We start from the raw sequence: 21,406 nt of genomic DNA on the forward strand, positions 1-21,406 counted from the left end.
TTAAGTACACAGGATGAGAGACAAAAAACACTTGAAGGTATTACTGGTATTTTGCAATACTAATTAGTTGCAGTTTTCCCTTCTGTTTGAGCTTGCGTGGCTTTTTTGCTCAAGGTTGATGCTCTACCATTTGAGCCACATACCTATTTCCAGCTTTTTATTGGTTAATTGGAGATCAATAAAAAGCATCATATTATCAAGATCTAGTCTTTGCTCTGACATTATCTTCTCTGAGCTGTAGTTTCATTATTTGTAAAATCAGTTCAATCCTACTTTGTAATGTTTGTGAAGATGCTGATACATTTTGAAAAAATAACTGGCTTCGATTGTATTTAATTACCAGTGATTAAAATAAATTCTGAAACCTTGTCTTTAGTGTTAACTTGAAAAAGGAGAGCTTAGCTGGACACCAGTGGCTCATGCTTGTAACCCTAGTTTGCTTTAGGAGGTTGAGATCTGAGGATCTGTTTAAAACCAGGCTGGGCATTATAAAGTCCGTGAGACTCTTATCTCCACTTAACCACCAGAAAACTGGAAGTGGCACTGTGGATCAAGTGGTAGAATGGTAGCCTTGAGCTGAAGAGCTTAGGGACAACACCCAGACCCAGAGTTCAAGCCCCACGACTGACCACAAAAAAAAAAAAGGGAGAGCTTGATAACTCAGACTCTGAACCTTATTCTGTTAGCACAACCTTGGGAAAGGTGTTTGTTCTTGCAGCTTAGTTTCCTCAACTCTGCAATGAGAAAACAAGGTAGGACGTTAATTTATAATTGCTGATATCCCTTGTACTTTTATGCCTTATTCTGAACAGGAAAGAAAAAATTAAGGATTGAGAAAAAGCATTTACTCAGATTGAGGTTGAACCTTGTTCTCTTGTGTTTCATTCCTCTAGATTCAAGGCCAATTGCACAGATATTTATGTAAGCCTGTCAGCTTTAAAGTCTCCACAATAGCCTTCTCAAATCCTATGTGGTATATGTCAGTAATATGACCTATACTTGTTTTAGAAACAAGTGCTCAAGATCCAGATGCTCTCCAGTGAACACAATGGATTCTCTAAAGTCAGCCTCTTTCCAGCTCTGATCTGCGGATTGAGGTTTACTTGTGATATAAATCACGCTTCTTTTTTTCCTTGCTAGTTTACCCATTTTCACTTGAGTAACATTTAGTTCATACCTACTATGTGTTGTAGGTACCTTAAATAAATTACCTTTCTAATTTTTCTAGCTCATTAAACTAGTAATAGTTCCTAAAGGGAAAGTTGAAGTGAAGTAAATGAATTCAGGTGACCTGTATCTAGTCTTAGGGCTTGCAGGCCCCATCGACTGAGCTCTTTTTCTGATTACCATATTGCTTCTCTGGCCTCTTTCCTTTTAGGAAGTTAGACTGTTCTGAAGTTCCCAAGAGAAGATATTTAGTGGCCTGAGTGCCTTCCATGGCTTCAGTATATTTTTCCAAGTATCTGCTCTGCTCTATCTTAGACTGCTTTCTCTAGAACTTGGGTGTGGGACTAACCACCCAAAATTTATTTTTGTTAGTTGCTGGTAAAAAGGTAAAAAATTATTTTCAAAGTTGGATGATGTAGCGATGTGTCAAGCAACATATCCCTATTTGTGTTGCTACCTTTGAGTGGTGGAAAGGAAAGAAAGCTTGATAAAGCCTTTCCTAGGGATAGAGAGATGAAAAAATATTTTAAGAAAAAGACTGTTAATGGGGCCAGTTTGGCCTAGTGGTGGCATGCTTGCCTAGCATGCATGAAGACAGGGGTACCTCAGTACCACATATTTAGGGGGAAAAAAAGCCGCAAGTGGTAGAGCTCTAGCTTTGAGGAAAGCCCAAAGACAGTGCTCAGGCCCTAAGTTCAAGCCCCAGGACTGGCAAAAAAGAAGAAAAAAAGACTTATGAGAGTTCTTTAACTCTGTACTCACTTTTCAGTTTATAGTTTTCAGTTTCATCCCTAGAGATCATACTGTGAGGAAATGGAAGGAACCTGCCTTTATGTGGCAGGAATGGACTAGTTGAAATTTTTAGTTTCTATAATAGCAATGAGGTTAAGTTCTCACTGACAAGATTGTGTCCCTTTGTCTTGGATCTGTTCAATCTTCAGTTGTCAGAGGGGCAAGGCTTTTTGTTTTTTTGCACCTCTTTCTGAGCCCTCTGTCCTCTTGTGCCCTTTCTCACTTAGTCATACTCAACTACTAGAGATTTCTTGGTAAGAATTTCTAATAACAAACTTAGGCATAGGATGAGAGAAGATATTTTTTCTTGATATTTTCCTGGCATTATTTGTCATGTAATACTGAAATTTCATTGTATCAGAAGTAAGTGCCATCAATGGATACTTGCACAGGTTTACAGAGAAACCCTTTATTTAAACATGTAACACCCAACAGCCACTAATAGGCCTAGTGGTTCAATCTTCCTACTACCTTTGCCAAAGAAGTCTCTGAAGAGATTGCCTGCCAAGTTACTGAGGACAAGGTGTGAAAGGAACACTGATCCTGGTCCAACCTTCCCATCTTATAATTGTATCCTGGATACACCGTGAATAAGTGCGGGCGCCTTAACTCTCAACCTAGGGCCCTTTCTAATATACTTGGCTTTTATATCATGTCATTTCTTAAGTGACTACTGTGGCACAAAAATTATATCCTGTACCTGAATGTCAGGTTTCTCCTCCCAGTTTCTGGTTCCTGTGAGGTAGGCAGGCCTTTGGATGTGTATGTCCATATAATTCAAATATATACAATAAATATATATTGTTTGCTTGTTTTCCCAAAGACCTTCCCTGAAGGAAATAAGAGGCTGTTGTCTCAGATCTCTTTATTTCAGGGATCAGGAAGTGTACACAGGACTTTCGTAGGGAACTAAGGGGCTACAGTGAGATGTAGAGCCAGGAATCCCTGTACTGGGTAGGTATATCTCTCCAGAACTACCTCTTTTTTTTTCCCTTGCCAGTCCTGGGCTTGAGCTCAGGGCCTGAGCACTGTCCTTGGATTTTCTCAAGGCTAGAGCTCTACCACTTGAGCCTCAGCACCACTTCCAGCTTTTTTGTATGTATGTGGTACCAAGGAATCGAACCCCGGTCTTCGTGCATGCTAGGCAAGCACTCTACCGCTAGGCCAAACTCCCAGCCCTCTTTCTTGATTCTTGGGATCAGCTGTCTGCATTTTTCCCCCCTCAGAAATGTATTTTCTGTAAGTTAATTCGTATGAACTAAGAGGAGGACCCTTTACCAAAGATACCATGTGAGGAGGATTGAAGATGAGGGAAGGAAATAGTACTGTGGCTCAAAGTGGTAGACTGCCATCCTTGAGCTGAAGAGTTCAGGAACAGCACCCAGGACCAGAGTACAAGTCCCAAGACCGACCAAAAAAAAAGAAAAGAAAAAGATTAAGATGGAAATAAAAATGAATTAAGTTATTTGGGAGAAAACTGGAAAGAGGTGAAAACTAAAATTTCCAGTCTGTTGCTTTATAACCAAAACCAACTCTAAAACAACCAACTTCTAAAGTTTTTTTTTTTTTTTGCCAGTCCTGGTTCTTGAACTCAGGGCCTGAGCACTGTCATTGGGCTTTCTCAAAGATAGAACTGTACCACTTGAGCCACAGCACCGATTCCAGCTTTCTTAATGCATGTGGTATCAAGGAATTAAACCCTGGTCTTTATACATGCCAGGCAAGCACTCTACACTACGCCAAACTCCCGGTCCCAACTTAAGTTTTTTGGGGGTTTTTTTGGCGGTGGGGGGTTGGTGGTGGATGGGTCATGGAGCTTGAACTCTGAGCCAGGGTGCTGTCCCCGAGCTCTGCAGCTCAAGGATACCACCCTACCCTTGAGCCATAGTCCCAAGTCCCATTTTCTAGCAATTAATTGGAGATAAGAATCTCACCGCTTTATATTGCCCGGGATGGCTTTGAACCACAATCTTCAGATCTTGGCCTCCTGAATAGGTAGGATTACAGGGGTGAGCCACTGCGCCTGGCCCAATTTAAGTTTTTTGTTGTAGACATACATTGGATTTTTTTTTTTTAACTCCGTGTGGAAGTCAGGAGAAAGACAAGGCAGGATTTAATGGAAAAAGAAAAAAGATTGCTGAAATAAGGAAGGGGCTTAACAGTGCAAGCCTGTAATCTCAGCTGTTTGAGAGATAGATTTGAGGTTTGTGGTTTGAGGCTAACTGGGTAAAAAATAGCAACATCTTTATGTCTTGTGAACTTGGTTCTTGACCTCCCAAATGAATTTGTTCTCTTAGTTGATTTTCTCAGATATTTTGTTACAGGGACAGATGAATGATTGACACAGAATAGAGAATTCAAAATAACTGTAGGTAAACGCCTGCCACACAATACCTGAAACTTCTGGCAAGTTGATCAGTTGCTGTTAGCTCATACATCAATATCTCTAGAAGATGGTAGTCAAGTCAAGGCTGTTCTTCCCTTACCAATCCCACCTGTCACTCTGGACCTCTCCTTTCCTGCCTCAATTTCAGGCCCAAGAATGTTGAGTAAAAAGAAGCCTTGTAGGCCAGGCTCTATCCTACCAAGCATCATACCTGAATAAGCGGAAACTCAGGATAGGGCAGGTGACTCAGGCAGAGCAGCTGATGAACAAAAGGATTCTCTCTGTTCCTAGTAAATTGGTCCATAGGGATCCTAGCTTTGAAATTCTAATTGACAGAGGAAGAAAAAGATTCATTAGGCTCTGGGTTCATTAAAATACGCTGCTGCTCACCTTCAATTTATTTTTGGCACTTCATATTCAGGAAGAATTAACTAAACCAATAAATAGGGGGAGGCTGTTGACAGCAGTGTTCTATGTGGCTGGTTCCTGATACGGGTGTTGGGCATCCTGAATTTTGAAATATATATAACTGTCTTGAGAAGTACCTCTCCTAGGACTTAAAATGGATTGAAGTCTGCTACTCTTCCCACTGTAAAGATCTGAGATAATTCATAAGGGACAACTCATTTTGGATGAGTTGCTAAGGTTTGCTTAAGATCACTCAGCACTAATAATAGTGGTGATTAGAATCAGGTCACCTGACTTCCAGGCCAGGAATATTTCACTTGTACCAACTTCGGATTTTTAGACCCATTCAACAACTTTTGGCATATGGAATGTTAAGGCTGAGTAGTTAAAACCTTGGCCTTCTCGTATAAGACCTCTCTCTTCCCTTCTCTCCCCCAGCCCTAAGAATAGAGTTGAATCTTACTAGCATGGAGGATTTAAAGAAGAGATGAAAGGTTTAGGTAGATCAAACCTATGAGGTTTGGGGCACTTTCTTTCCTTTTTGTAGCATATAGAGGGGTTACAGTTACATTTGCAAGGTAGTAGATATATTATTTCTCACACCTTGATACCCCTTCTTATATTTTTGTCCCCATTTCCTTTCCCCCACCCCCTCCCATTCAACTTGTTTTCTCCCCTTCCCTTTCCTGTTTCAAATAAACAAATGAACATGTACAATATGCCAGGTAACAAAGTCAGGGGACACTTTCTTTGTAGTTACAGTACTCTGGTACTGGATTATAACTCTGGTATTGGATTCTAGACTTGTTTCTGCTATCAGTGTTAGTAATCATTGTCATTTTAAGGGTGTCATACTAAGCCTGGTGCAATAGCTTACATTTGTAATGCTAGTTACATTGGAGGCAGGAATTGGGAGGTTCCTGGGTTGAAGTTTTGGACCCTAGCCTGGAGGGAGGGGAGAGTGGTGATAAGTGCCTGGTCACAGCTATGCAGAAAGTATAAATAGGATGGATCATGGGCTAGTTTGGAGCAAAAATCAAAACCCTATTCTAAAAATAACAAAAGCAGAAGTCTGGGAGCACCTTCAAGTGGTAGAGTGCTTACAAAGCAATTGGACAAGTGTCAAAGTTCAAACTTCAGTATTTTCCTCTCTCCCCCAAAAAGATTGCTAGGTTAAACTGGAATACAAAAATATTTAAGATGTGGGACTGGGAGTTTGGCCTACTGGTAGAGTGCTTGCATAGTATGCACAAAGCCCTGGGTTCAATTCCCTAGTGCTGGGTTCAATTCCCTAGTGCCACATATGTAGAAAAAGCCAGACCTGGTGCTGTGGCTCAAGTGGCAGAGCTCTAGCCTTGAGAAAGCCCAAGGACAGTGCTCAGGACCGGCAAAAAAAAGAAAGAAAATGTTTAAGATGTATGTAATTCTCATCTCTCAGTAGCAAGCAACTCTTACAATAAAGGAGTGTTCCTACACTTCTGCAGGAGGAAGTGAAGTTGAACAGTATGTTCTGGCCTTTCTCTCCCTCTTCCCTTCCCCTCCTCTCTTGTTTTGCCAGTTCTGGGGCCTGAACTCAGGGCCTGAGCACTGTCCTTGGGGTTTTCTCAAGGTTAGCACTCTACCACTTGAGCCACAGCACCATTTCTGGCTTTTTTTTTTCCTACATAGGTGGTACTGAGGAATTGAACCCAGGTCTTTATGAATGTTAGGCAAGTACTCTACCACTAGGCCACATTTCTGGCCCCTCTGGCTTTACTTTCTCTAGGCTTTGATACCTGTCAAGTGATGTACTGTCATGTGTAGCTTATAAGCTGTTTGGAAAACTACTTTTGTAACGAGAGTTGTGGCATTTTGTTAATTATAAAACACATTCATTGAAAATTTTAAAGGACTTCGAGACAGGTTCTCAGTATATTAATGGCCTTGTACTCTTAACCCTCTTGACTCTGCTTTTTTGCTGGCTTGAATTACAGTTGTGTATTTTCACACACTTGGCTTGCTTTTATAGCTTTTGATTAACAGTAGTTAGGATTATTTTGTATAACAGTTGATCTGAACACTCTTGAAAAGCAGATGACCTTTCTGTTACCTCCTTAAGTGGCAAATTAACTCCTCCCCTCCACTTCTAGAAATGTAGAGTCTCTTTGCCTTGTGAAAAGCAGAACTGGGCTGGCTTGAGTATGAGGTGGGATGAAAAAAGTTTATTGTATAGTTTGCCCATCCTGTGCCCTGAACTTTTAGTGCCATGTGTCACAATCTTCTGTCAGTTTCTGCTGATCTTGCTCTTGTCCTTTATAGATGATGTCTCAATCATTATCACATTGGCCACTTATGGTAGTATGTGGAATAGACAGAATGTATTCTACAGATGAGGTGAAAGTTAAGTATACCAGGGTCATTGTTGTTCATGCTAGAACCTGGACCTAACTCTAGGCCTCCTCACATGAAATAGAATATAGATTACTTTGATTCAGTGTAGTTGAAACTTCTACCCCCCTTTCCTTTACATTTGTGTTAGGGCTTGAACTCAGCTTTGTGCCTTTTCTTGGCCTTTTCCGTTCACAGCAGGTGTTTTACCACTTTAGCTATATCTTCACGTCCAGATTTTTTGCTAGTGAACTGGAGTCTCTTAGATCTTAGCCTCCTGAGTAGAGACATGGGCTCCTGGGGCCTGGCAAGTTTAAATAATTGTTGATGGTGTGCAGGGGACTGTTGAGATTTGCTTTCTTAAATTAACCCATTGAATTTGTTGTCCAGGGCATGTTTCAAGGTGGTTTATGCCTTCAATCTTAGCTACTTAGGAGGATGAGATGTAAGGATTGCAGTTTGAAGCTAGGCTGGGCAGGAAAGCCTCTGAGACTCTTACTCCAATTAACTAACAAAAAGCTGGAAATGGATCTATGGCTCAAGTGGTAGAATGCTAGCATTGAGCAAAAAAGCTCAGGGACAATGCCCAGGCCCTTAATTCAAACCCTAAGACTAGTATCAAAACAAAAGAAGACAAACAAAAACCCTAGTCTGGCTCTCAAGCCATTCTGGCATCTTCTCATTGTAGATTGCTCAGATTCTAGATCTCTTACCACTATTGGTTTCACTTCTGACTACTCAGGAAACAGTTTGACTGTCTAATATGACTCTGCCAAACAGCCTAAAGAATTATCAGTATTAAGAGTAACTGATGTTTCCTGTTTATCCAAAGTCTTACCTGGAATTTCTTTAAGAAATAGTATTTTTTTGTGGGGGGGGGGCAGTGGTGGTGGAGACTACTGGGAACCTGGAACCTTGTAATACCTAACAGAGTCCTTTCATGTCTGTTAAACTGCTTTTGAGCTGTAGAGCAACTCTGTAAGGAAAGCAATACGAGGATTTCTATTTTTACCTGACATTGAAGAGAAGGCCAGGGAGGGTTAGTTACTATTTGATAATCATGTGGTAGTTCCCGAACATAACCAAGATTTGGTAAGCGAATGGTAGTTGGTTTGAATCCAGTGCTCATCACTTTCTAGTTATATGACCCTAGGCAACTTACTTAACCTCTTAGAGTGAGCTTCAGTTTTCCTCTGATAATATGAGGTGACATCTATTTAGGGTTATTTGTCTATGTGATAATACAGAAAAAACTCACAATACAAAACAAGTATTAGGAGTTCAGGTGAGTCAGTAAAGTGCCCTAGACATAGTAAATTTCTCTTAGATTATGGTTTAAGTGCTTCATAAAGTTAAGAGAACTAGATTGGAATTGGAAGAAAGCATGTGTGCTCCAGGCACTAACTAGTAAGTCAGGGGTGATAGGAGCCCTACAAATGTTTCCCAGTACATTTTTCTCAAGTTGTGTGTTTCTCAGAAGAGAAGTTAATAATTTGAGAAAAGTCAGATTAATGTCAGTTACATTAATGTATTGCTGATGTTTCAGAGCTAAGTGAGCATGTGACTCTTGGAAGAAGTGGTTTGAAAGAAGTGATAGGAAGGAGAATATGCAAGTCTCCTGTTAGTTGACCTGGAGACTTTTTCTAAGGAATTGTCATTAATATTTTGAGCACTAGTCTTCTATGGAAGAATCCATACAATACTGATCTCAGTATTATTCTTTAATTTTCTAGATGAAACAAGTAACTGAGCTATAGAGGTATAAAGCTCTGGGTGCCTGACTTCCTGTTGAACCTCACCATTATTTTCCTTCTGTCATTCTTCCTTTTCTAACTAGCAGATTTTAAAATTACAGACATTTCTGCAAATTCTAATCAGAGAACATTGTTAGAGTACCATGCTTGCTGTTTTGATGGGTTTGTTCAGTAAGCAGGAAAATAAGGAAACAACAGACTTTATGGCCACTGAATGTTTCCAAATAGTATCAGGGGCAGGGGTTATGTTATTAGCTGGGTTTCTGAGAAAGGAGCTTCTAGCTGGCAAAGCTGAGCTCTGTTCTTGCTGTTAAGAGGTTTGGATTGTATTTTGGAGCACTTTGAATGTAGAAGGCCCATAGTATAGTTCTCAGTGAGGACCATTCTGACATTAGCACTTACGGGAAAGATTCTGAGAGGCATTTGAAGAGAATTTACCAAATTTTTACTATTCTATCACCATCATGAAGTTCAGTGGGTAGAAATGTGCTATGAGATTTTTCTCCAGCCCTTGGTATTAGTTGTCCTTGTCATGTGGTGGAGCCTATTGTGTTTTAGTAACCTTCTAGATATATAAAGAAGCTAGTTTTATCTAGTTCTAGGGGTTAATTGGAGATAAGAGCCTCAGGATTTCTTTGCCTGGGCTGGCATTGAATCATGATCTTCAGTTCTCAACCTCCTGAGTAGCTAGGATTGCAGGTCTTGTTTTTGTTTTTTTGGGTTTTCTTTGCCAGTCCTGGGCTTGAGCTCAGGGCCTGAGCACTGTCCTTGGACTTTCTCAAGGCTAGAACTCTACCACTTGAGCCTCAGCACCATTTCCGGCTTTTTTCTATGTATGTGGTACCGAGGAATCGAACCCGGTCTTCATTCATGCTAGGCAAACACTCTACCACTAGGCCAAACTCCCAGCCGCAGGTCTTGTTTTTATGGAGAGGGAAGTGGGCTTATTCCGAACCTGTTAGTAAGACTGAGTAAGTCCTTATTTTGAGGAATGTACAGTGTACTATGGGAAAAAGGTCGTGTGTGTGTGTTTCCATTTATCTGTTGACTGTCCATTTGTCAAGATACTTCATTACTCTTTCCTGGTTACTTGATAAGTTCTTTGATTATCACATACTTTATAACCCTTTGTACACTTGCGTATTTTTTTTTAATTTGAAAGAATGAGTGAAAAAGGAAGGTAGCTTTCTGAGGCAAGGTATCTTCCAAAAGAAGCAGTGATTGTGTGGCTGCCGAGATTGGCAAGGACTATGTTAGGAATTAGTATGTATATGTATATGTCTTATTGCATGAAGTACCTCTGGTTAATTGGTTCATGAGCTTTATTGGAGTTCTTGTCATGTACCTAACAGTGTGCTAAGTGGTATGAGCAATACCCTAAAAGTTCCACACTGCTTGACAAGAGATTAATGCAGGAGACAAAGAGAATTTAACACAAGTCAGGGAGGCTGAATTGGTTGGCTGAAGACCTGTAGAGTTTCTATGTGTGATACCTTGATGATACCATGTATCATATGACATAGGAATGGGTATTGGCTCTCATGAAATCTAGAATGGCTATAAGATACTTCAGTATCTACAAGATACTCCTGATCTATAATTTAAGTTCTTTGTGTTGTGTATTTGCTCATTAGTGCTGTGGATCAAACTCAGGGTCTTATGCTTGCTAGATAACTGTTCTATCACAGTGTTACATCCCCAGTTCCTGGGATCTCTGTATCATCTCTTGCAGCATGTATTTTTATATCTTAGACTGACCAAAACATAATGTATATTATTATTCACTAAGTATAGCTTTGTTCTGTACCTTTGCTTATTGTGTTTCTTTTTTCCTAAATATTCTATTTCTCATCTGTCCCTCTGAATAAAATAGGAACCAATCTCCCTCCATGTATCCTTCCCTCTAGTACTGGCTTTGAATTCAAGGCCTATCTACCATTTAAGCCATGCCTCAGCTCAAAATGAGAACTTCTTGATGTCATCTCTGATGTTCTCCCCTTCTCTCTTTCCTTAGGGTAAGTGACACACCTTTTATGTATAGTGTACTATTCAGAAATTAATCTGGTGTCCATCTTATTCTCAACTTTCTGGATAGAAAGGCTGTTGTTGACATTCTGTGACAATAACACTGAAAGTTAGAAGTAATAGACTATTTAGAGCTTGCCCTTTCTCTTCTTGGCTGATTTTATATCTTGTAGTGTAGTGGGAAATGGCTTCGGAATATACTTTCTTCTCTGGCGTCCAGGCTGTAGAAGATTGTTACAGTTTTTACTTATTTTTTGCTGGTTCTAGGGCTTGAACTCAGAGTGGGTACTGTCCCTGTGCTCTTTTGCTCAAGGCTAGTGTTCTATCATCACTTGAGGCACAGCTCCATGTTTTTGGAAGTTAGTTGGAGATAAGAATCTCATGTACTTTTCTGGCTACTAGTGTCTAGCCTTAGAAACTTTTGTAATAATTTTGAATTTCATTATATACAAATGCTTATTTATCATGGGTTGGAATTTTACAAAACAGACTAGTCCTTCACGCCAACTTTTTGAGACATTTTGGTTTATTTAATATGATAAAGTAGAAATGACCTTGTCTTTTTGTCTGTTAAAAAAAATGGACCAATAATACTTCCTCAAAGAGTTATTTTCAGAGATCATTTAATGGTAAACAATATTTAGGGTACTTAAGCATTCAGCACTATTTGTGTATTTAATCCTTACCATAGCCCCAAAGTCTTAAATCATCCTCATCTGTTCAGACTTTGGAGGGTGTTTATGGGACTGGCCAGTCAAATATGTAGTAAGGGGGATTCCCGTGGGGGTCTAAACCATGTTCTTATTCTGACACACAAAAGGGCTTTTTTTGTTACTATTTTTTCTATATCACTAGAGATAGAAATCTGTGTGTGTGTGTGTGTGTGTGTGTGTGTGTGTGTGGTTGTTGTTGTTTGTATGTGTTGTTATTTGTTTGTTTGCCAGTCCTGGGCTTGAGCTCATGGCCTGAGCACTGTTCTTGGACTTTCTCAAGGCTATAACTCTACCATTTAAGCCTCAGTACATTTCTGACTTTTTTTTTCTATGCATGTGGTACCGAGGAATCAAACCCAGGTCTTTGTACATGATAGGCAAGCACTCTACCACTAGGCCAAACTCCCAGCCCAGAAATCTGTTTTCTAATTCCATCTATGACTTAACTCATTTTATAACCTTGAGTAAGCAACTTTTCTGGATTTTTAAATTTTCTTAATTTACCCTCACTCGCCCTCCCTCCCTCCCTCCCTCCCTCCCTCCCTCCCTCCCTTCCTTCCTTCCTTCCTTCCTTCTTTTTCTGTGGGTCATGGGGCTTGAACTCAGCCTGGGCACTGTCCCTCCCTGAGCTCTTCAGCTCAAGGCTACTGACCTATCCTTGAGCCAAGCTCTACTTCCCGTTTTCTTGAGGTTAATTGGAGATAAGAGTGTTAGGTCCTTTTGTGCCTGAGCTGGCTTTGAGCCTTAATCCTTAGATCTCAGCCTCCTGAGTTGCTAGGATTACAGGTGTGAGCCACTGTGTCCACGCCCGGCCTATATTTCTTTAATCTTCAGTTTCACAGTATCTACTTTGACAGTCTCTCATATAATGGGTATTGAATGCTGAGGCTGTTAATTGTACTAGGTTCCTTTCAGACTCTTATTCTAAACATCTTAGATATTTTATCTTCTGACCTCTAACTAGAGCACCATATTTCCCACATAGTCCACCTGGTAGTACCATCTTTATTTTCTCATGCCAGTTTTAGGCAGTCTTCATCCTGGGCTTCAAGACAGCCACATGGTAAAAAATACACTGTGAGATGTGCTTAGGATAAACTATTAGGGATAACACAAGTTAAGGGGTGTAAGGAACCAGCTCACCAAGTCAGGAAAACACACTCCATTTCTACACAGTGGGGCTGAGGCCTAGGGCAGCCCTCCCTCCTGGCAGCACTGCCAGGCCTGAGTAATGGCTACAGCTTGGAGCAGGGTTTTCCAAGCTGCATTGGGGTCTCCAGTAATTGGAACATAGCACCTTCCGCCTTATAATGGATAGTAGAAAGAGAAGGGCATTTGTCACTGCCTGACTTCCCTGCAGGAGAGAGGCTTATAAGTCACAGCTGACAAACCCTTTGATGACTTTTAAACTTCACTTACAGAAAAGAATAGCTATAATCAACCAGCAGCAAGCAGTGACTAATCTTGCCATACTATGGCTGTGAGAAGCAAGCCCCTTAAGGCATGAGAAGGGGGAGGGGGCCATCCCCTAGGATCACAGCAAGTGTTGAATGGCTCTTAGACTTGAGTGGGCACCCTTAACAAGAACCAGAAAATGTTGAGTCAGAGGAAGAAGCTGACAAGCAGGTTCCACGAATACTCAGCACTGTACCAAGATTAAAAGGACCGACTGTCTCTTACCGATTTGCCCCAGTTCTGCCATTACTTGGGTTGAATAGGACTAACTACTAAGCCTTAAATTCCTCATCTGTGAAATGGTTACAACATATATGTAAGAAGTTTAAGGTGGGTTTTTGGCACATAGTAAATACCTGTTTAACCCTGAAAGGGTCTTTTGTCATATCGGTCATGTGGCACATAAGCAGCAAAAACCAATAGCATTTTTTTCTTGTGAATGAGGGCTTAATGGGAATAATCTCAGGAATAGGAAAAGTGCAAGTGTTGAAATCAAGAGAAACAGGATCTTCCAATCATGCCAGTTAATGTTACTGAGGATAAAACATTAAGCTTCTCTGAGCTAGTTTTTTCACCTGTAGAGTGAAAGTGATAGTACTTGTCTCTCATAATTCTGATCACAAACTGAGAAAATGCCTATAAAGCTTCCAGCAAGTGCCTGTGAAAGTAGCTGCATGTTAGACTGTGTGCTCCTTCAAAACTTAAGTATGTATCTATCAAGGAATAGGAGATATTCTACTTAAAACATTTTTTTTTCTAGCCCTGTATACACTTGCTATAGAAAGGGGGGTGGAATGTTAGAGGTAAAAGAAAGAAGGCACATTTTATATACTGTCTCTACAGTTCATCCTGCCTACTGTAGCCTCTTCCTTTGTCAGTGGTAATTCATCTTAAACACTTTTCTTTTTAGTAGACTTTTCTATTGTTCTCTTATTCCTTCTCTGATCTCCCATATTGCTTTGCTTAGGTTTCTTCCCAGTGCTTTGTGGACAATATAGGTGGTCCCTGCTGGACCCAATTGGTGGATGAATACGTGGTCAATTTGTTAATTAATTCTTGATCCATAGTTAGCTTAGAATTTGAATTTTTATAGTTATGATTAGATGGATAGATGGATTGCTTTGGTAAAAATAAGATTAGAAGTGTGTGCGTGTGAGTGCGTGTGTGTGTGTGTGTGTGTGTGCGCGTGCGTGCCACGTATGAACGTGCATACTTGAACTTAGGGCCAGGGCACTGTCCTTGAGCTTTTCTGCTTAAAGCTAACACTCTACATTTAAGAGTGTCATGAACTTTTCTGCCCTGGCTGACTTTGAATTGCAATCCTTGGATCCCAGGCTCCTGAGTAGCAAGAATTATAGGCATGAGCCACTGGTGCCTAGTTAGATTAGTAATAACCGTTTTTAAGTTCTTAACTTTTTTAACAGGCCTAAGATGATTATCTTCCACCCTTCTGTTACTTTTCCCCATATCTGTGAAGGGGTACTTCTGTCAGAGGCTAAGCCTTAGCCTAAAGCCTGTCAAGGATAGAGTTAGTGTATAAAGTACAGGGAAGCAGGATATCAAGATACATACTCAGACCATACTGTGGGGAAATGAGACTGATCTTTCAAGGCTTACCATATAATGATGACAATGTTTTACTTTGGAACTAGATCCTCATGGCACAATTGAGAAGGGAAAGTGATTGAGCAAAGCCTGGAACTTTTTAATGTACCAGACCTATACATAGTAGTTTGACAGTCAGGGGAAAGAAGCACCATTTTGAAGTTCCTAGGTACTTAGTACCAGAATAAGAGAGTGAGCATGCATAGCCTCCCTACCCTGACTTTCCTCATCTCAGGTGAAGTGGTGCACATTTTGACTGGAATATAGTTGACCTAAAATGCCAGGTTGGATTCATTTGCTTTCTTAAGGCAATTGGGTTATCTGGTGTGTTTTTGTCATTATGACATTATATCCGAGTAAGTCAACTTAAGAGGGAAAGGATTTATTTTGACTCATGGTTTTAACATATGGTCATCTGGCTTCATTGTTTTTGAATCTGTTGGTATTCGTCTGGCTCCACTGGTAAAAAGAAAGTTACAATGGAGAATTGGTGGGCCAACACTGCTCATATGGTGGCCAGAAACAAAGGATTCAGTAAGGGACCAGGCACAAGATATCTTGCACCCTTCATACACATGCCCCAGTGACTGTTTCTTCTAACCAGGTCTTACCCATTTAGCTAAGTACTCCTCAGTGAATTAGTACACTGATGAGGTTTAGCATCTTGGTGATCAATTGCTACTTAGTACCAGTAAGGCCAACTTTCTGGGAATCAAGCCTTCAGGGCATTGTATGTCTAAGCCATAACAATCCATTTTCTTTTAAAATATGTTTTATATTGTCTCCAATTCTACGAGTTCCTGTTTTTCGTTTGAGATTCCTAGGACAAGCAAGGTTAAGAGAAATGACTAAGATGGTGGCTCTTACATTGAAGTGTCCTGATTTGGAAGTTAGTCCTCTCAGGATCTAGACCTGTGCTATTTCTGTTAGTTTGTGTACATTTTGCCTTTGTTATTTAGGAAATAGTAAATTTTAAAAATTGAACAATAGTAATTCTGGGAGTTGAAGTTGCTTGTAGGAGTGGAAATGGTCAGGAGCCATTGGAGCACTTTAGGGGGAAATTAGTCTGGCCAGTAATGATCATTAGGGCAGTGCTGATGAAATGGGCCTGGTGAGTTTAATGAGATTAATAGATGTTCTGTCATCCCTGGCTGTCTGGTAACCAAGATTTTCTGAACCAAGGAAAGGGTATGGACATGACCTATAAATAATTGGCTTGGGTTCTCCAGAATTAGTTTCCCTATCACTGATAGCCATTTTCTTCTAAACCATCCAGATGTCCTCAGAGTTACCTAAGCCTGGTGGGCTGGCACACAGGATTGCGATCATCTCCATGAAGAGAATAAAGCCAGTGGATTTTATAAGGACTGGCCTGAACTTTTTTTTTTCTTTTGGCTAGTCCTGGGGCATGAACTCAGGGCCTAAGTACTGTCCTTGGTCTTTCTCAAGGCTATCATCCTACCACTTGAGCCACAGCACCACTTCTGGCTTTTTCTTTGTATGTGGTACCAAGGAATTGAACCTGAGTCTTCGTGCATGCTAGGCAAGTGCTCTACCACTAGGCCAAACTCCCAGCCTGGCCTGAACATTCTAAACAGCATTGGGGACACCAAGATCTGGACCAGCATCACTACCTTTAAGATCATCTTTGCAGCTGGATGCAGTGGTTCACACCTGTTATCCTAGCTACTACTCAGGAGACTGAGATCTGAGGATCACTGTTCAAAGACAGCCCTGGCATTAAAGTCAGAGGAACTCTTATCTCCAGTTAGCCACCAGAAAACTGGAAGTGGCGCTGTGGCTCTAGGGTAGGGCAGTAGCCTTGAGTTGAAGAGCTCAGGGACAGCACCCAGGCCCAGAGTTCAAATCCTATGACCAGAGGGCGTGGGGAAAATCATCTTTGCATGAGAAATGGGTCAGGTATGGGAAGTGTTTAAGACTGGGTTTAATCTTTAAGAGGCAGGATTAGAAGCCAAGAGGGGTGACCTAGCACGCTCAGAGGCTTAGGATAACTATGGGAATGGTGGTATGTAGAATGTGAAACAAGCCCCTGAGCTGCTTCTCTCACTAGTCAGTTGACCTTAAGTAAGTCAACGCTGATCCTCATCAAATGAGACTAGCAATATCAAAATACAGAATATTGTCATAGTCCTTCAGTCACCAGATGAGGGCTGTGAAAATGTTCTCAACTTCCTAGTTTCTATTCAGTCACAGGAACTTGAGATTCAATATGGGAAGAATTTCAGGAAGTCTTATACAAACTCATTAGGTGGAAGCTTTACTAAGGATTTTAGTGTAACAGGAAAAGGTTGGGAGGGGAGGATATTTCCTCTCTTTCATGTACAGGAAGTAAGAGTAGTAAAAGTTGCAAAATCGTGGTTTTTATCTGCAGTCTTTACATGTGGTCATGTTATCTGGCATCTAATGGTTCTGAGAGGTCAAGATGGATGTTATTTATTCAAAAATATCAAGGTATTATCAAGGTCCACCCAAAACACAGGAACCAGGTACTTTCCGGACTTCTCTTTGCCCAATGTGATTTCTAATTTTTCTGTCTCTGCCCATTCGAATATTGAACTCTCAAGGACTTAACCCTTGCCAGGCAAGCAAGTATTGCACCACTTGAGTCAAGTTCTTACTCCTTTTTTGCTTTTGTTAGTTTTATAAAGAGTATCTTGCTTTTTAACCAGGCTGATGGGGACTTTGATCCTTATTTTTCAGCTTTCCATGTGACTAGTTTGACAGGAATGTACCATATCCAGCTTTTTGCTAGTTGAGATGGGATCTTGCAAGATTTTTCTTTGAGCTAGCCTCTTCATCTCACCTCTGGAGTAAAGCTGAGTTGCAGTTTAAACATTTCAAGGAGAAGGCAGATTCTGATAGACTCTATATCTCAGCCCTTGTGTGCTACTATCTAAAAGGGAGCGGTTGATGGGAAGGGAACTTGCTTAAGGTCTGGTTTTTCAGTTTACATCCTGAGTCTGATATTTTTAATACTATTTTTTTATATTCCTGTCTCCTCACCTATCCTGCCTCACTTTTATTCTGTTCTTGGGAACAAAAAAGTGGTTTATAAACAAATCTATATCTCAAAGTTCTGGAGGCTGAGAAGTTCAAATCAAGGCATCCGCAAATTCAGTGTCTGGTGAAGGCCTGGCTATGGACTTAGGGACAGTTGTCTTTTTGCACTATTCTCATAGGGTAAAAAGTTACGTTAGTTCCCTAGAGTCTGTTTTATAAAGGTACTAAAACGGTTTATGAGGATTTTGTCTTCATTACTTAATCACCTTAGAAAGCCCTACTGTCCAGTTTTTTTCTTTTGTTTTGTTTTGTTTTGTTTGTTTGCTTTGTTTTTGTCAATCTTGGGGCTTTAACTTTGGGCTTGGGTGTTGTCCTTGAGCTCAAGGCTAGCATTATACCACTTTGAGCCACTCTACTTCTGGTTTCTGGTGGTTAATTGGAATCTCTTGGACTTTTCTAACCAGGCTGGCTTTGAACTATGATCCTCAGATCTCAAGCTCCTGAGTAACTAGGATTACAGACATGAGCCACTGGCACTTAGCTGTCTTCTTAGATTACCCTAGGGACCTTTTCTGAAGAAAGCCAAGCAATTAGATTGACAGTGTGCAGATTTCCTTGACTAAATGCAGAAAATAGTCCTGCATGTGACATGGCTCCTCTTGGCATCATACAGAATATACTCTCGCCTGAACTTGGCCCTAATCTAGAATGGTCCACAAATGTCAGTATTATTAGAATAGCAAAGGGCTTACAAGTTTTTATGTACATTGTCCCACACCTCAGATGATTAGGAAAGATTGACTAGTGCCAAACCTGAAAGACTGCATATACTCGCCAAGGAAGCAGTACCAAGCACAGGTGCTTTTCAAATACTTCCCACTCAATGATGTTACAGGTTCCTGGCAGAGGTTTGAGGGATCCAGAACTGTCCTACCCCTACCAGGTTAATGGCACAGTCAGCAGTTAGCAGTAGGTCTGGTCTATCTGAATCATTATCCCTTCTCTTTTTTTGTCTCAGTCACGTTGAAGTCCTGGTTGGCCTTCTCCAGCTAAATCACAACTATTTCCTTGGTGATCTTGATATCACACAGGAGCCTCATAACCTTCTTGTATACTCATGGATGGACAAGGAATTAGCTCTTTGAATGGCTTGATCCAAGTAGAAAAGGGATTATCAGAACTATGAGAAATGAAATCATGTGTGTTTTAATGGGTAATTGGTGTCCTTCTCTGTTTTATACCTATTGATGACTGCCTGTAAAGACAAGCTAAGTCATAAGAGTTTATCCCTTCCGGGTCAATTCCAGGTCAGTTCATTAACAGTGATGACATCCCCTTGGTCTTTGGCTTCAGTGGATGTATTCCTTTTCCCTTGTTTCCTGGTCCACTCTATGACTTCCTTGTAAATAGTGCCACCAGCTGGAGAGAGAATGCCAACTTGTAAGATAGAAATATTTAAGAGACATATGAAATCTTTTCTTTTACTTTAGCTTTCTTATCCAGTTATCTGGAAAGAAACCCTCTTTGCTCTCAAAGAATTAGGTAAATAAGTCTGTCCTGCTGGTGAGAGTTTTTTGGGGGAGGCTGGTCGTGGGGCTTGAACTCTGGGCCTAGGCACTGTGCCTGAGCTCTTCATCTGAAGGTTAGCATACTACTACTTGAGCCACAGTGCCACTTCGTTTTCTGACAGTTAATTGGAGATAAGAGTCTCATGGACTTTCTTGCCGGGGCTGGCTTTGAACCATGATCTTGGCCTTCTGAGTAGCTAGAATTACAGGGGTGAGCCACTGGCACCCGGCTGGTGAAAGTTTTTATATATGTGGTACCTTCTGAAATGGCCTGAGAGGTTGAGATTGTAGTTGTACCAGCCCATACCAATGAGCAGAAGATACATACAGTACCTACAAATGCCAGGGATTAAATGTGGGCCTTTTCTATTGACATTGAGCTGCTGCTTCTCCCTGGAACCTATACCTAAGTATAACCTCTTTAGAAAAGAGGAAAGGTTGGGATAGAAGACATACCCAGAATATAGAAAACAAAGTACTTGCAAATTTATCCTCAAGCAAAATGAAACAAAGTTTGAATGATTAAGTATAAAAGTGGGAGATTTTTAGAAGTTATTTTCAGATAAATAAATCATCTTACTATAGTATTTAAATTGGCTTTAACCCAATAGTAGTAGGCTACTTTAGGTCCACATCTAGATCAGATTAGTTTCTGTAATATGTATTTATTTGTAATTACAATGAGGCTTCTTTGCTATTTTTCTAGAATAGCTTGTTGGTCTACATTGAGGGAATAGAAAGAAAAGCCATGGATAATGTTTAGATTCTAAATGATGTAACATTTGACACGAATATTAATGTACAGGCTTAAAAGAATTGGACTCAATCAAGTATTGTGACTGCTCTGAACACGAGTCTTTCTATCTGCAATATATTGTTATGTGAATCCTTATCTGCTTACATGTGTACCAACTGAGGAAACATAATATAAAGTACCCTGCATGAAATAAGTGGTAACTTTCTGTGATACAAGAGGTCAGATGCAGAAACCAGGAAGGTTAGATATTACAGGGCTAGGAGTATATAAAAAGGCAAGGAGCATTAATCCAGTTTAATAAGGGTAGGCATTATGAGCAACCCCTGATTCCAGACCAGTACTCAAACTCACTGTGACGCTCTCTTCAGGTAGTCACCATGTCTTTGAAGATCCAGACAAGCAATGTAACCAATAAGAATGACCCCAAGTCCATCAACTCCCGAGTCTTCATTGGAAACCTCAACACAGCTGTGGTGAAGAAGTCAGATGTGGAGACTATCTTCTCCAAGTATGGCCGTGTGGCTGGCTGTTCTGTGCACAAGGGATATGCCTTTGTCCAGTATGCCAATGAGCGCCATGCTCGAGCAGCTGTGCTAGGAGAGAATGGACGAGTGCTGGCTGGACAGACCCTTGGTAAGTTAAACCTCTCCACAGGAATAGCTGAGTATCCTGTAGAGTAGCCTGCTGTTAATTATCTGGTTCTTCACAATCCATTTCCCTTTTAGTTCCCACAACCACTTTCAAAGCTCACAGATTTTATAATTTGAACAGATAGATACAAGTTATGTTATAAAGTATGTAGTTATGAAAATGCCTATAGGAGAGAGTTAACAGAATCCTCTGCAAATTTTTCTGTCCTGTCTGTTTTCTCAGTGCTTCTCTTTTTTTTTTTTTTTGGCCAGTCCTGGGGCTTGAACCCAGGGCTTTGAACACTGTTCTTGGGCTTTTTCATTAAGGCTAGCAATCTACCACTTGAGCCACAGTATGATGTCTGGCTTTTCTATGTATGTGGTATTGAGGAATCGAACCTGGGTCTTTGTGCATGCTAGGCAAGCACCCTACCACTAGGCCAAACGCCCAGCTCTCAGTGCTTCTTAATAGCAAGCTTTAAGGTTCAGTTAAATGTAAATTCCCAAACCAGGCACTGGTGGCTCACACCTATAATCCTAGCTATATTAAAAGACTTAAGATCTGAGGATCACAGTTCAAAGCCAGCTGCATGAAGGTCTATGAATGTCTTATCTCCAATTAACCACCAGAAAGCCAGAAGTGGCGCTGTGGCTCAAGTGGTAGAGTGCTAGCCTTGAGCTGAGGAGCTCAGGGACAGCACTCAGGCCCAGAGTTCAAGCCAACTTAAAAAAAAAAAAAAAAAAAAGGTAAATTCCTTA

General features: G+C 40.7%; 1 protein-coding gene across 1 annotated transcript in view; it reads left to right on the top strand.

Moving 5' to 3' along the window:
* Raly (RALY heterogeneous nuclear ribonucleoprotein) overlaps positions 1–21,406 on the top strand; it is a 48,817-nt gene that overhangs the window by 19,759 nt on the left and 7,652 nt on the right. Inside the window, exon 2 of the mRNA XM_090352190.1 lies at positions 20,387–20,651. Coding sequence (XP_090208316.1) covers positions 20,396–20,651 — 256 coding nt within the window. The 5' untranslated portion in view covers positions 20,387–20,395. The remainder of the gene's footprint in view (positions 1–20,386; positions 20,652–21,406) is intronic.

This window comes from Megascapheus bottae, chromosome 18 (assembly GCF_031878675.1).
Source record: "Megascapheus bottae isolate mThoBot1 chromosome 18, mThoBot2.hap1, whole genome shotgun sequence".
Lineage (NCBI taxonomy): Eukaryota > Metazoa > Chordata > Mammalia > Rodentia > Geomyidae > Megascapheus > Megascapheus bottae.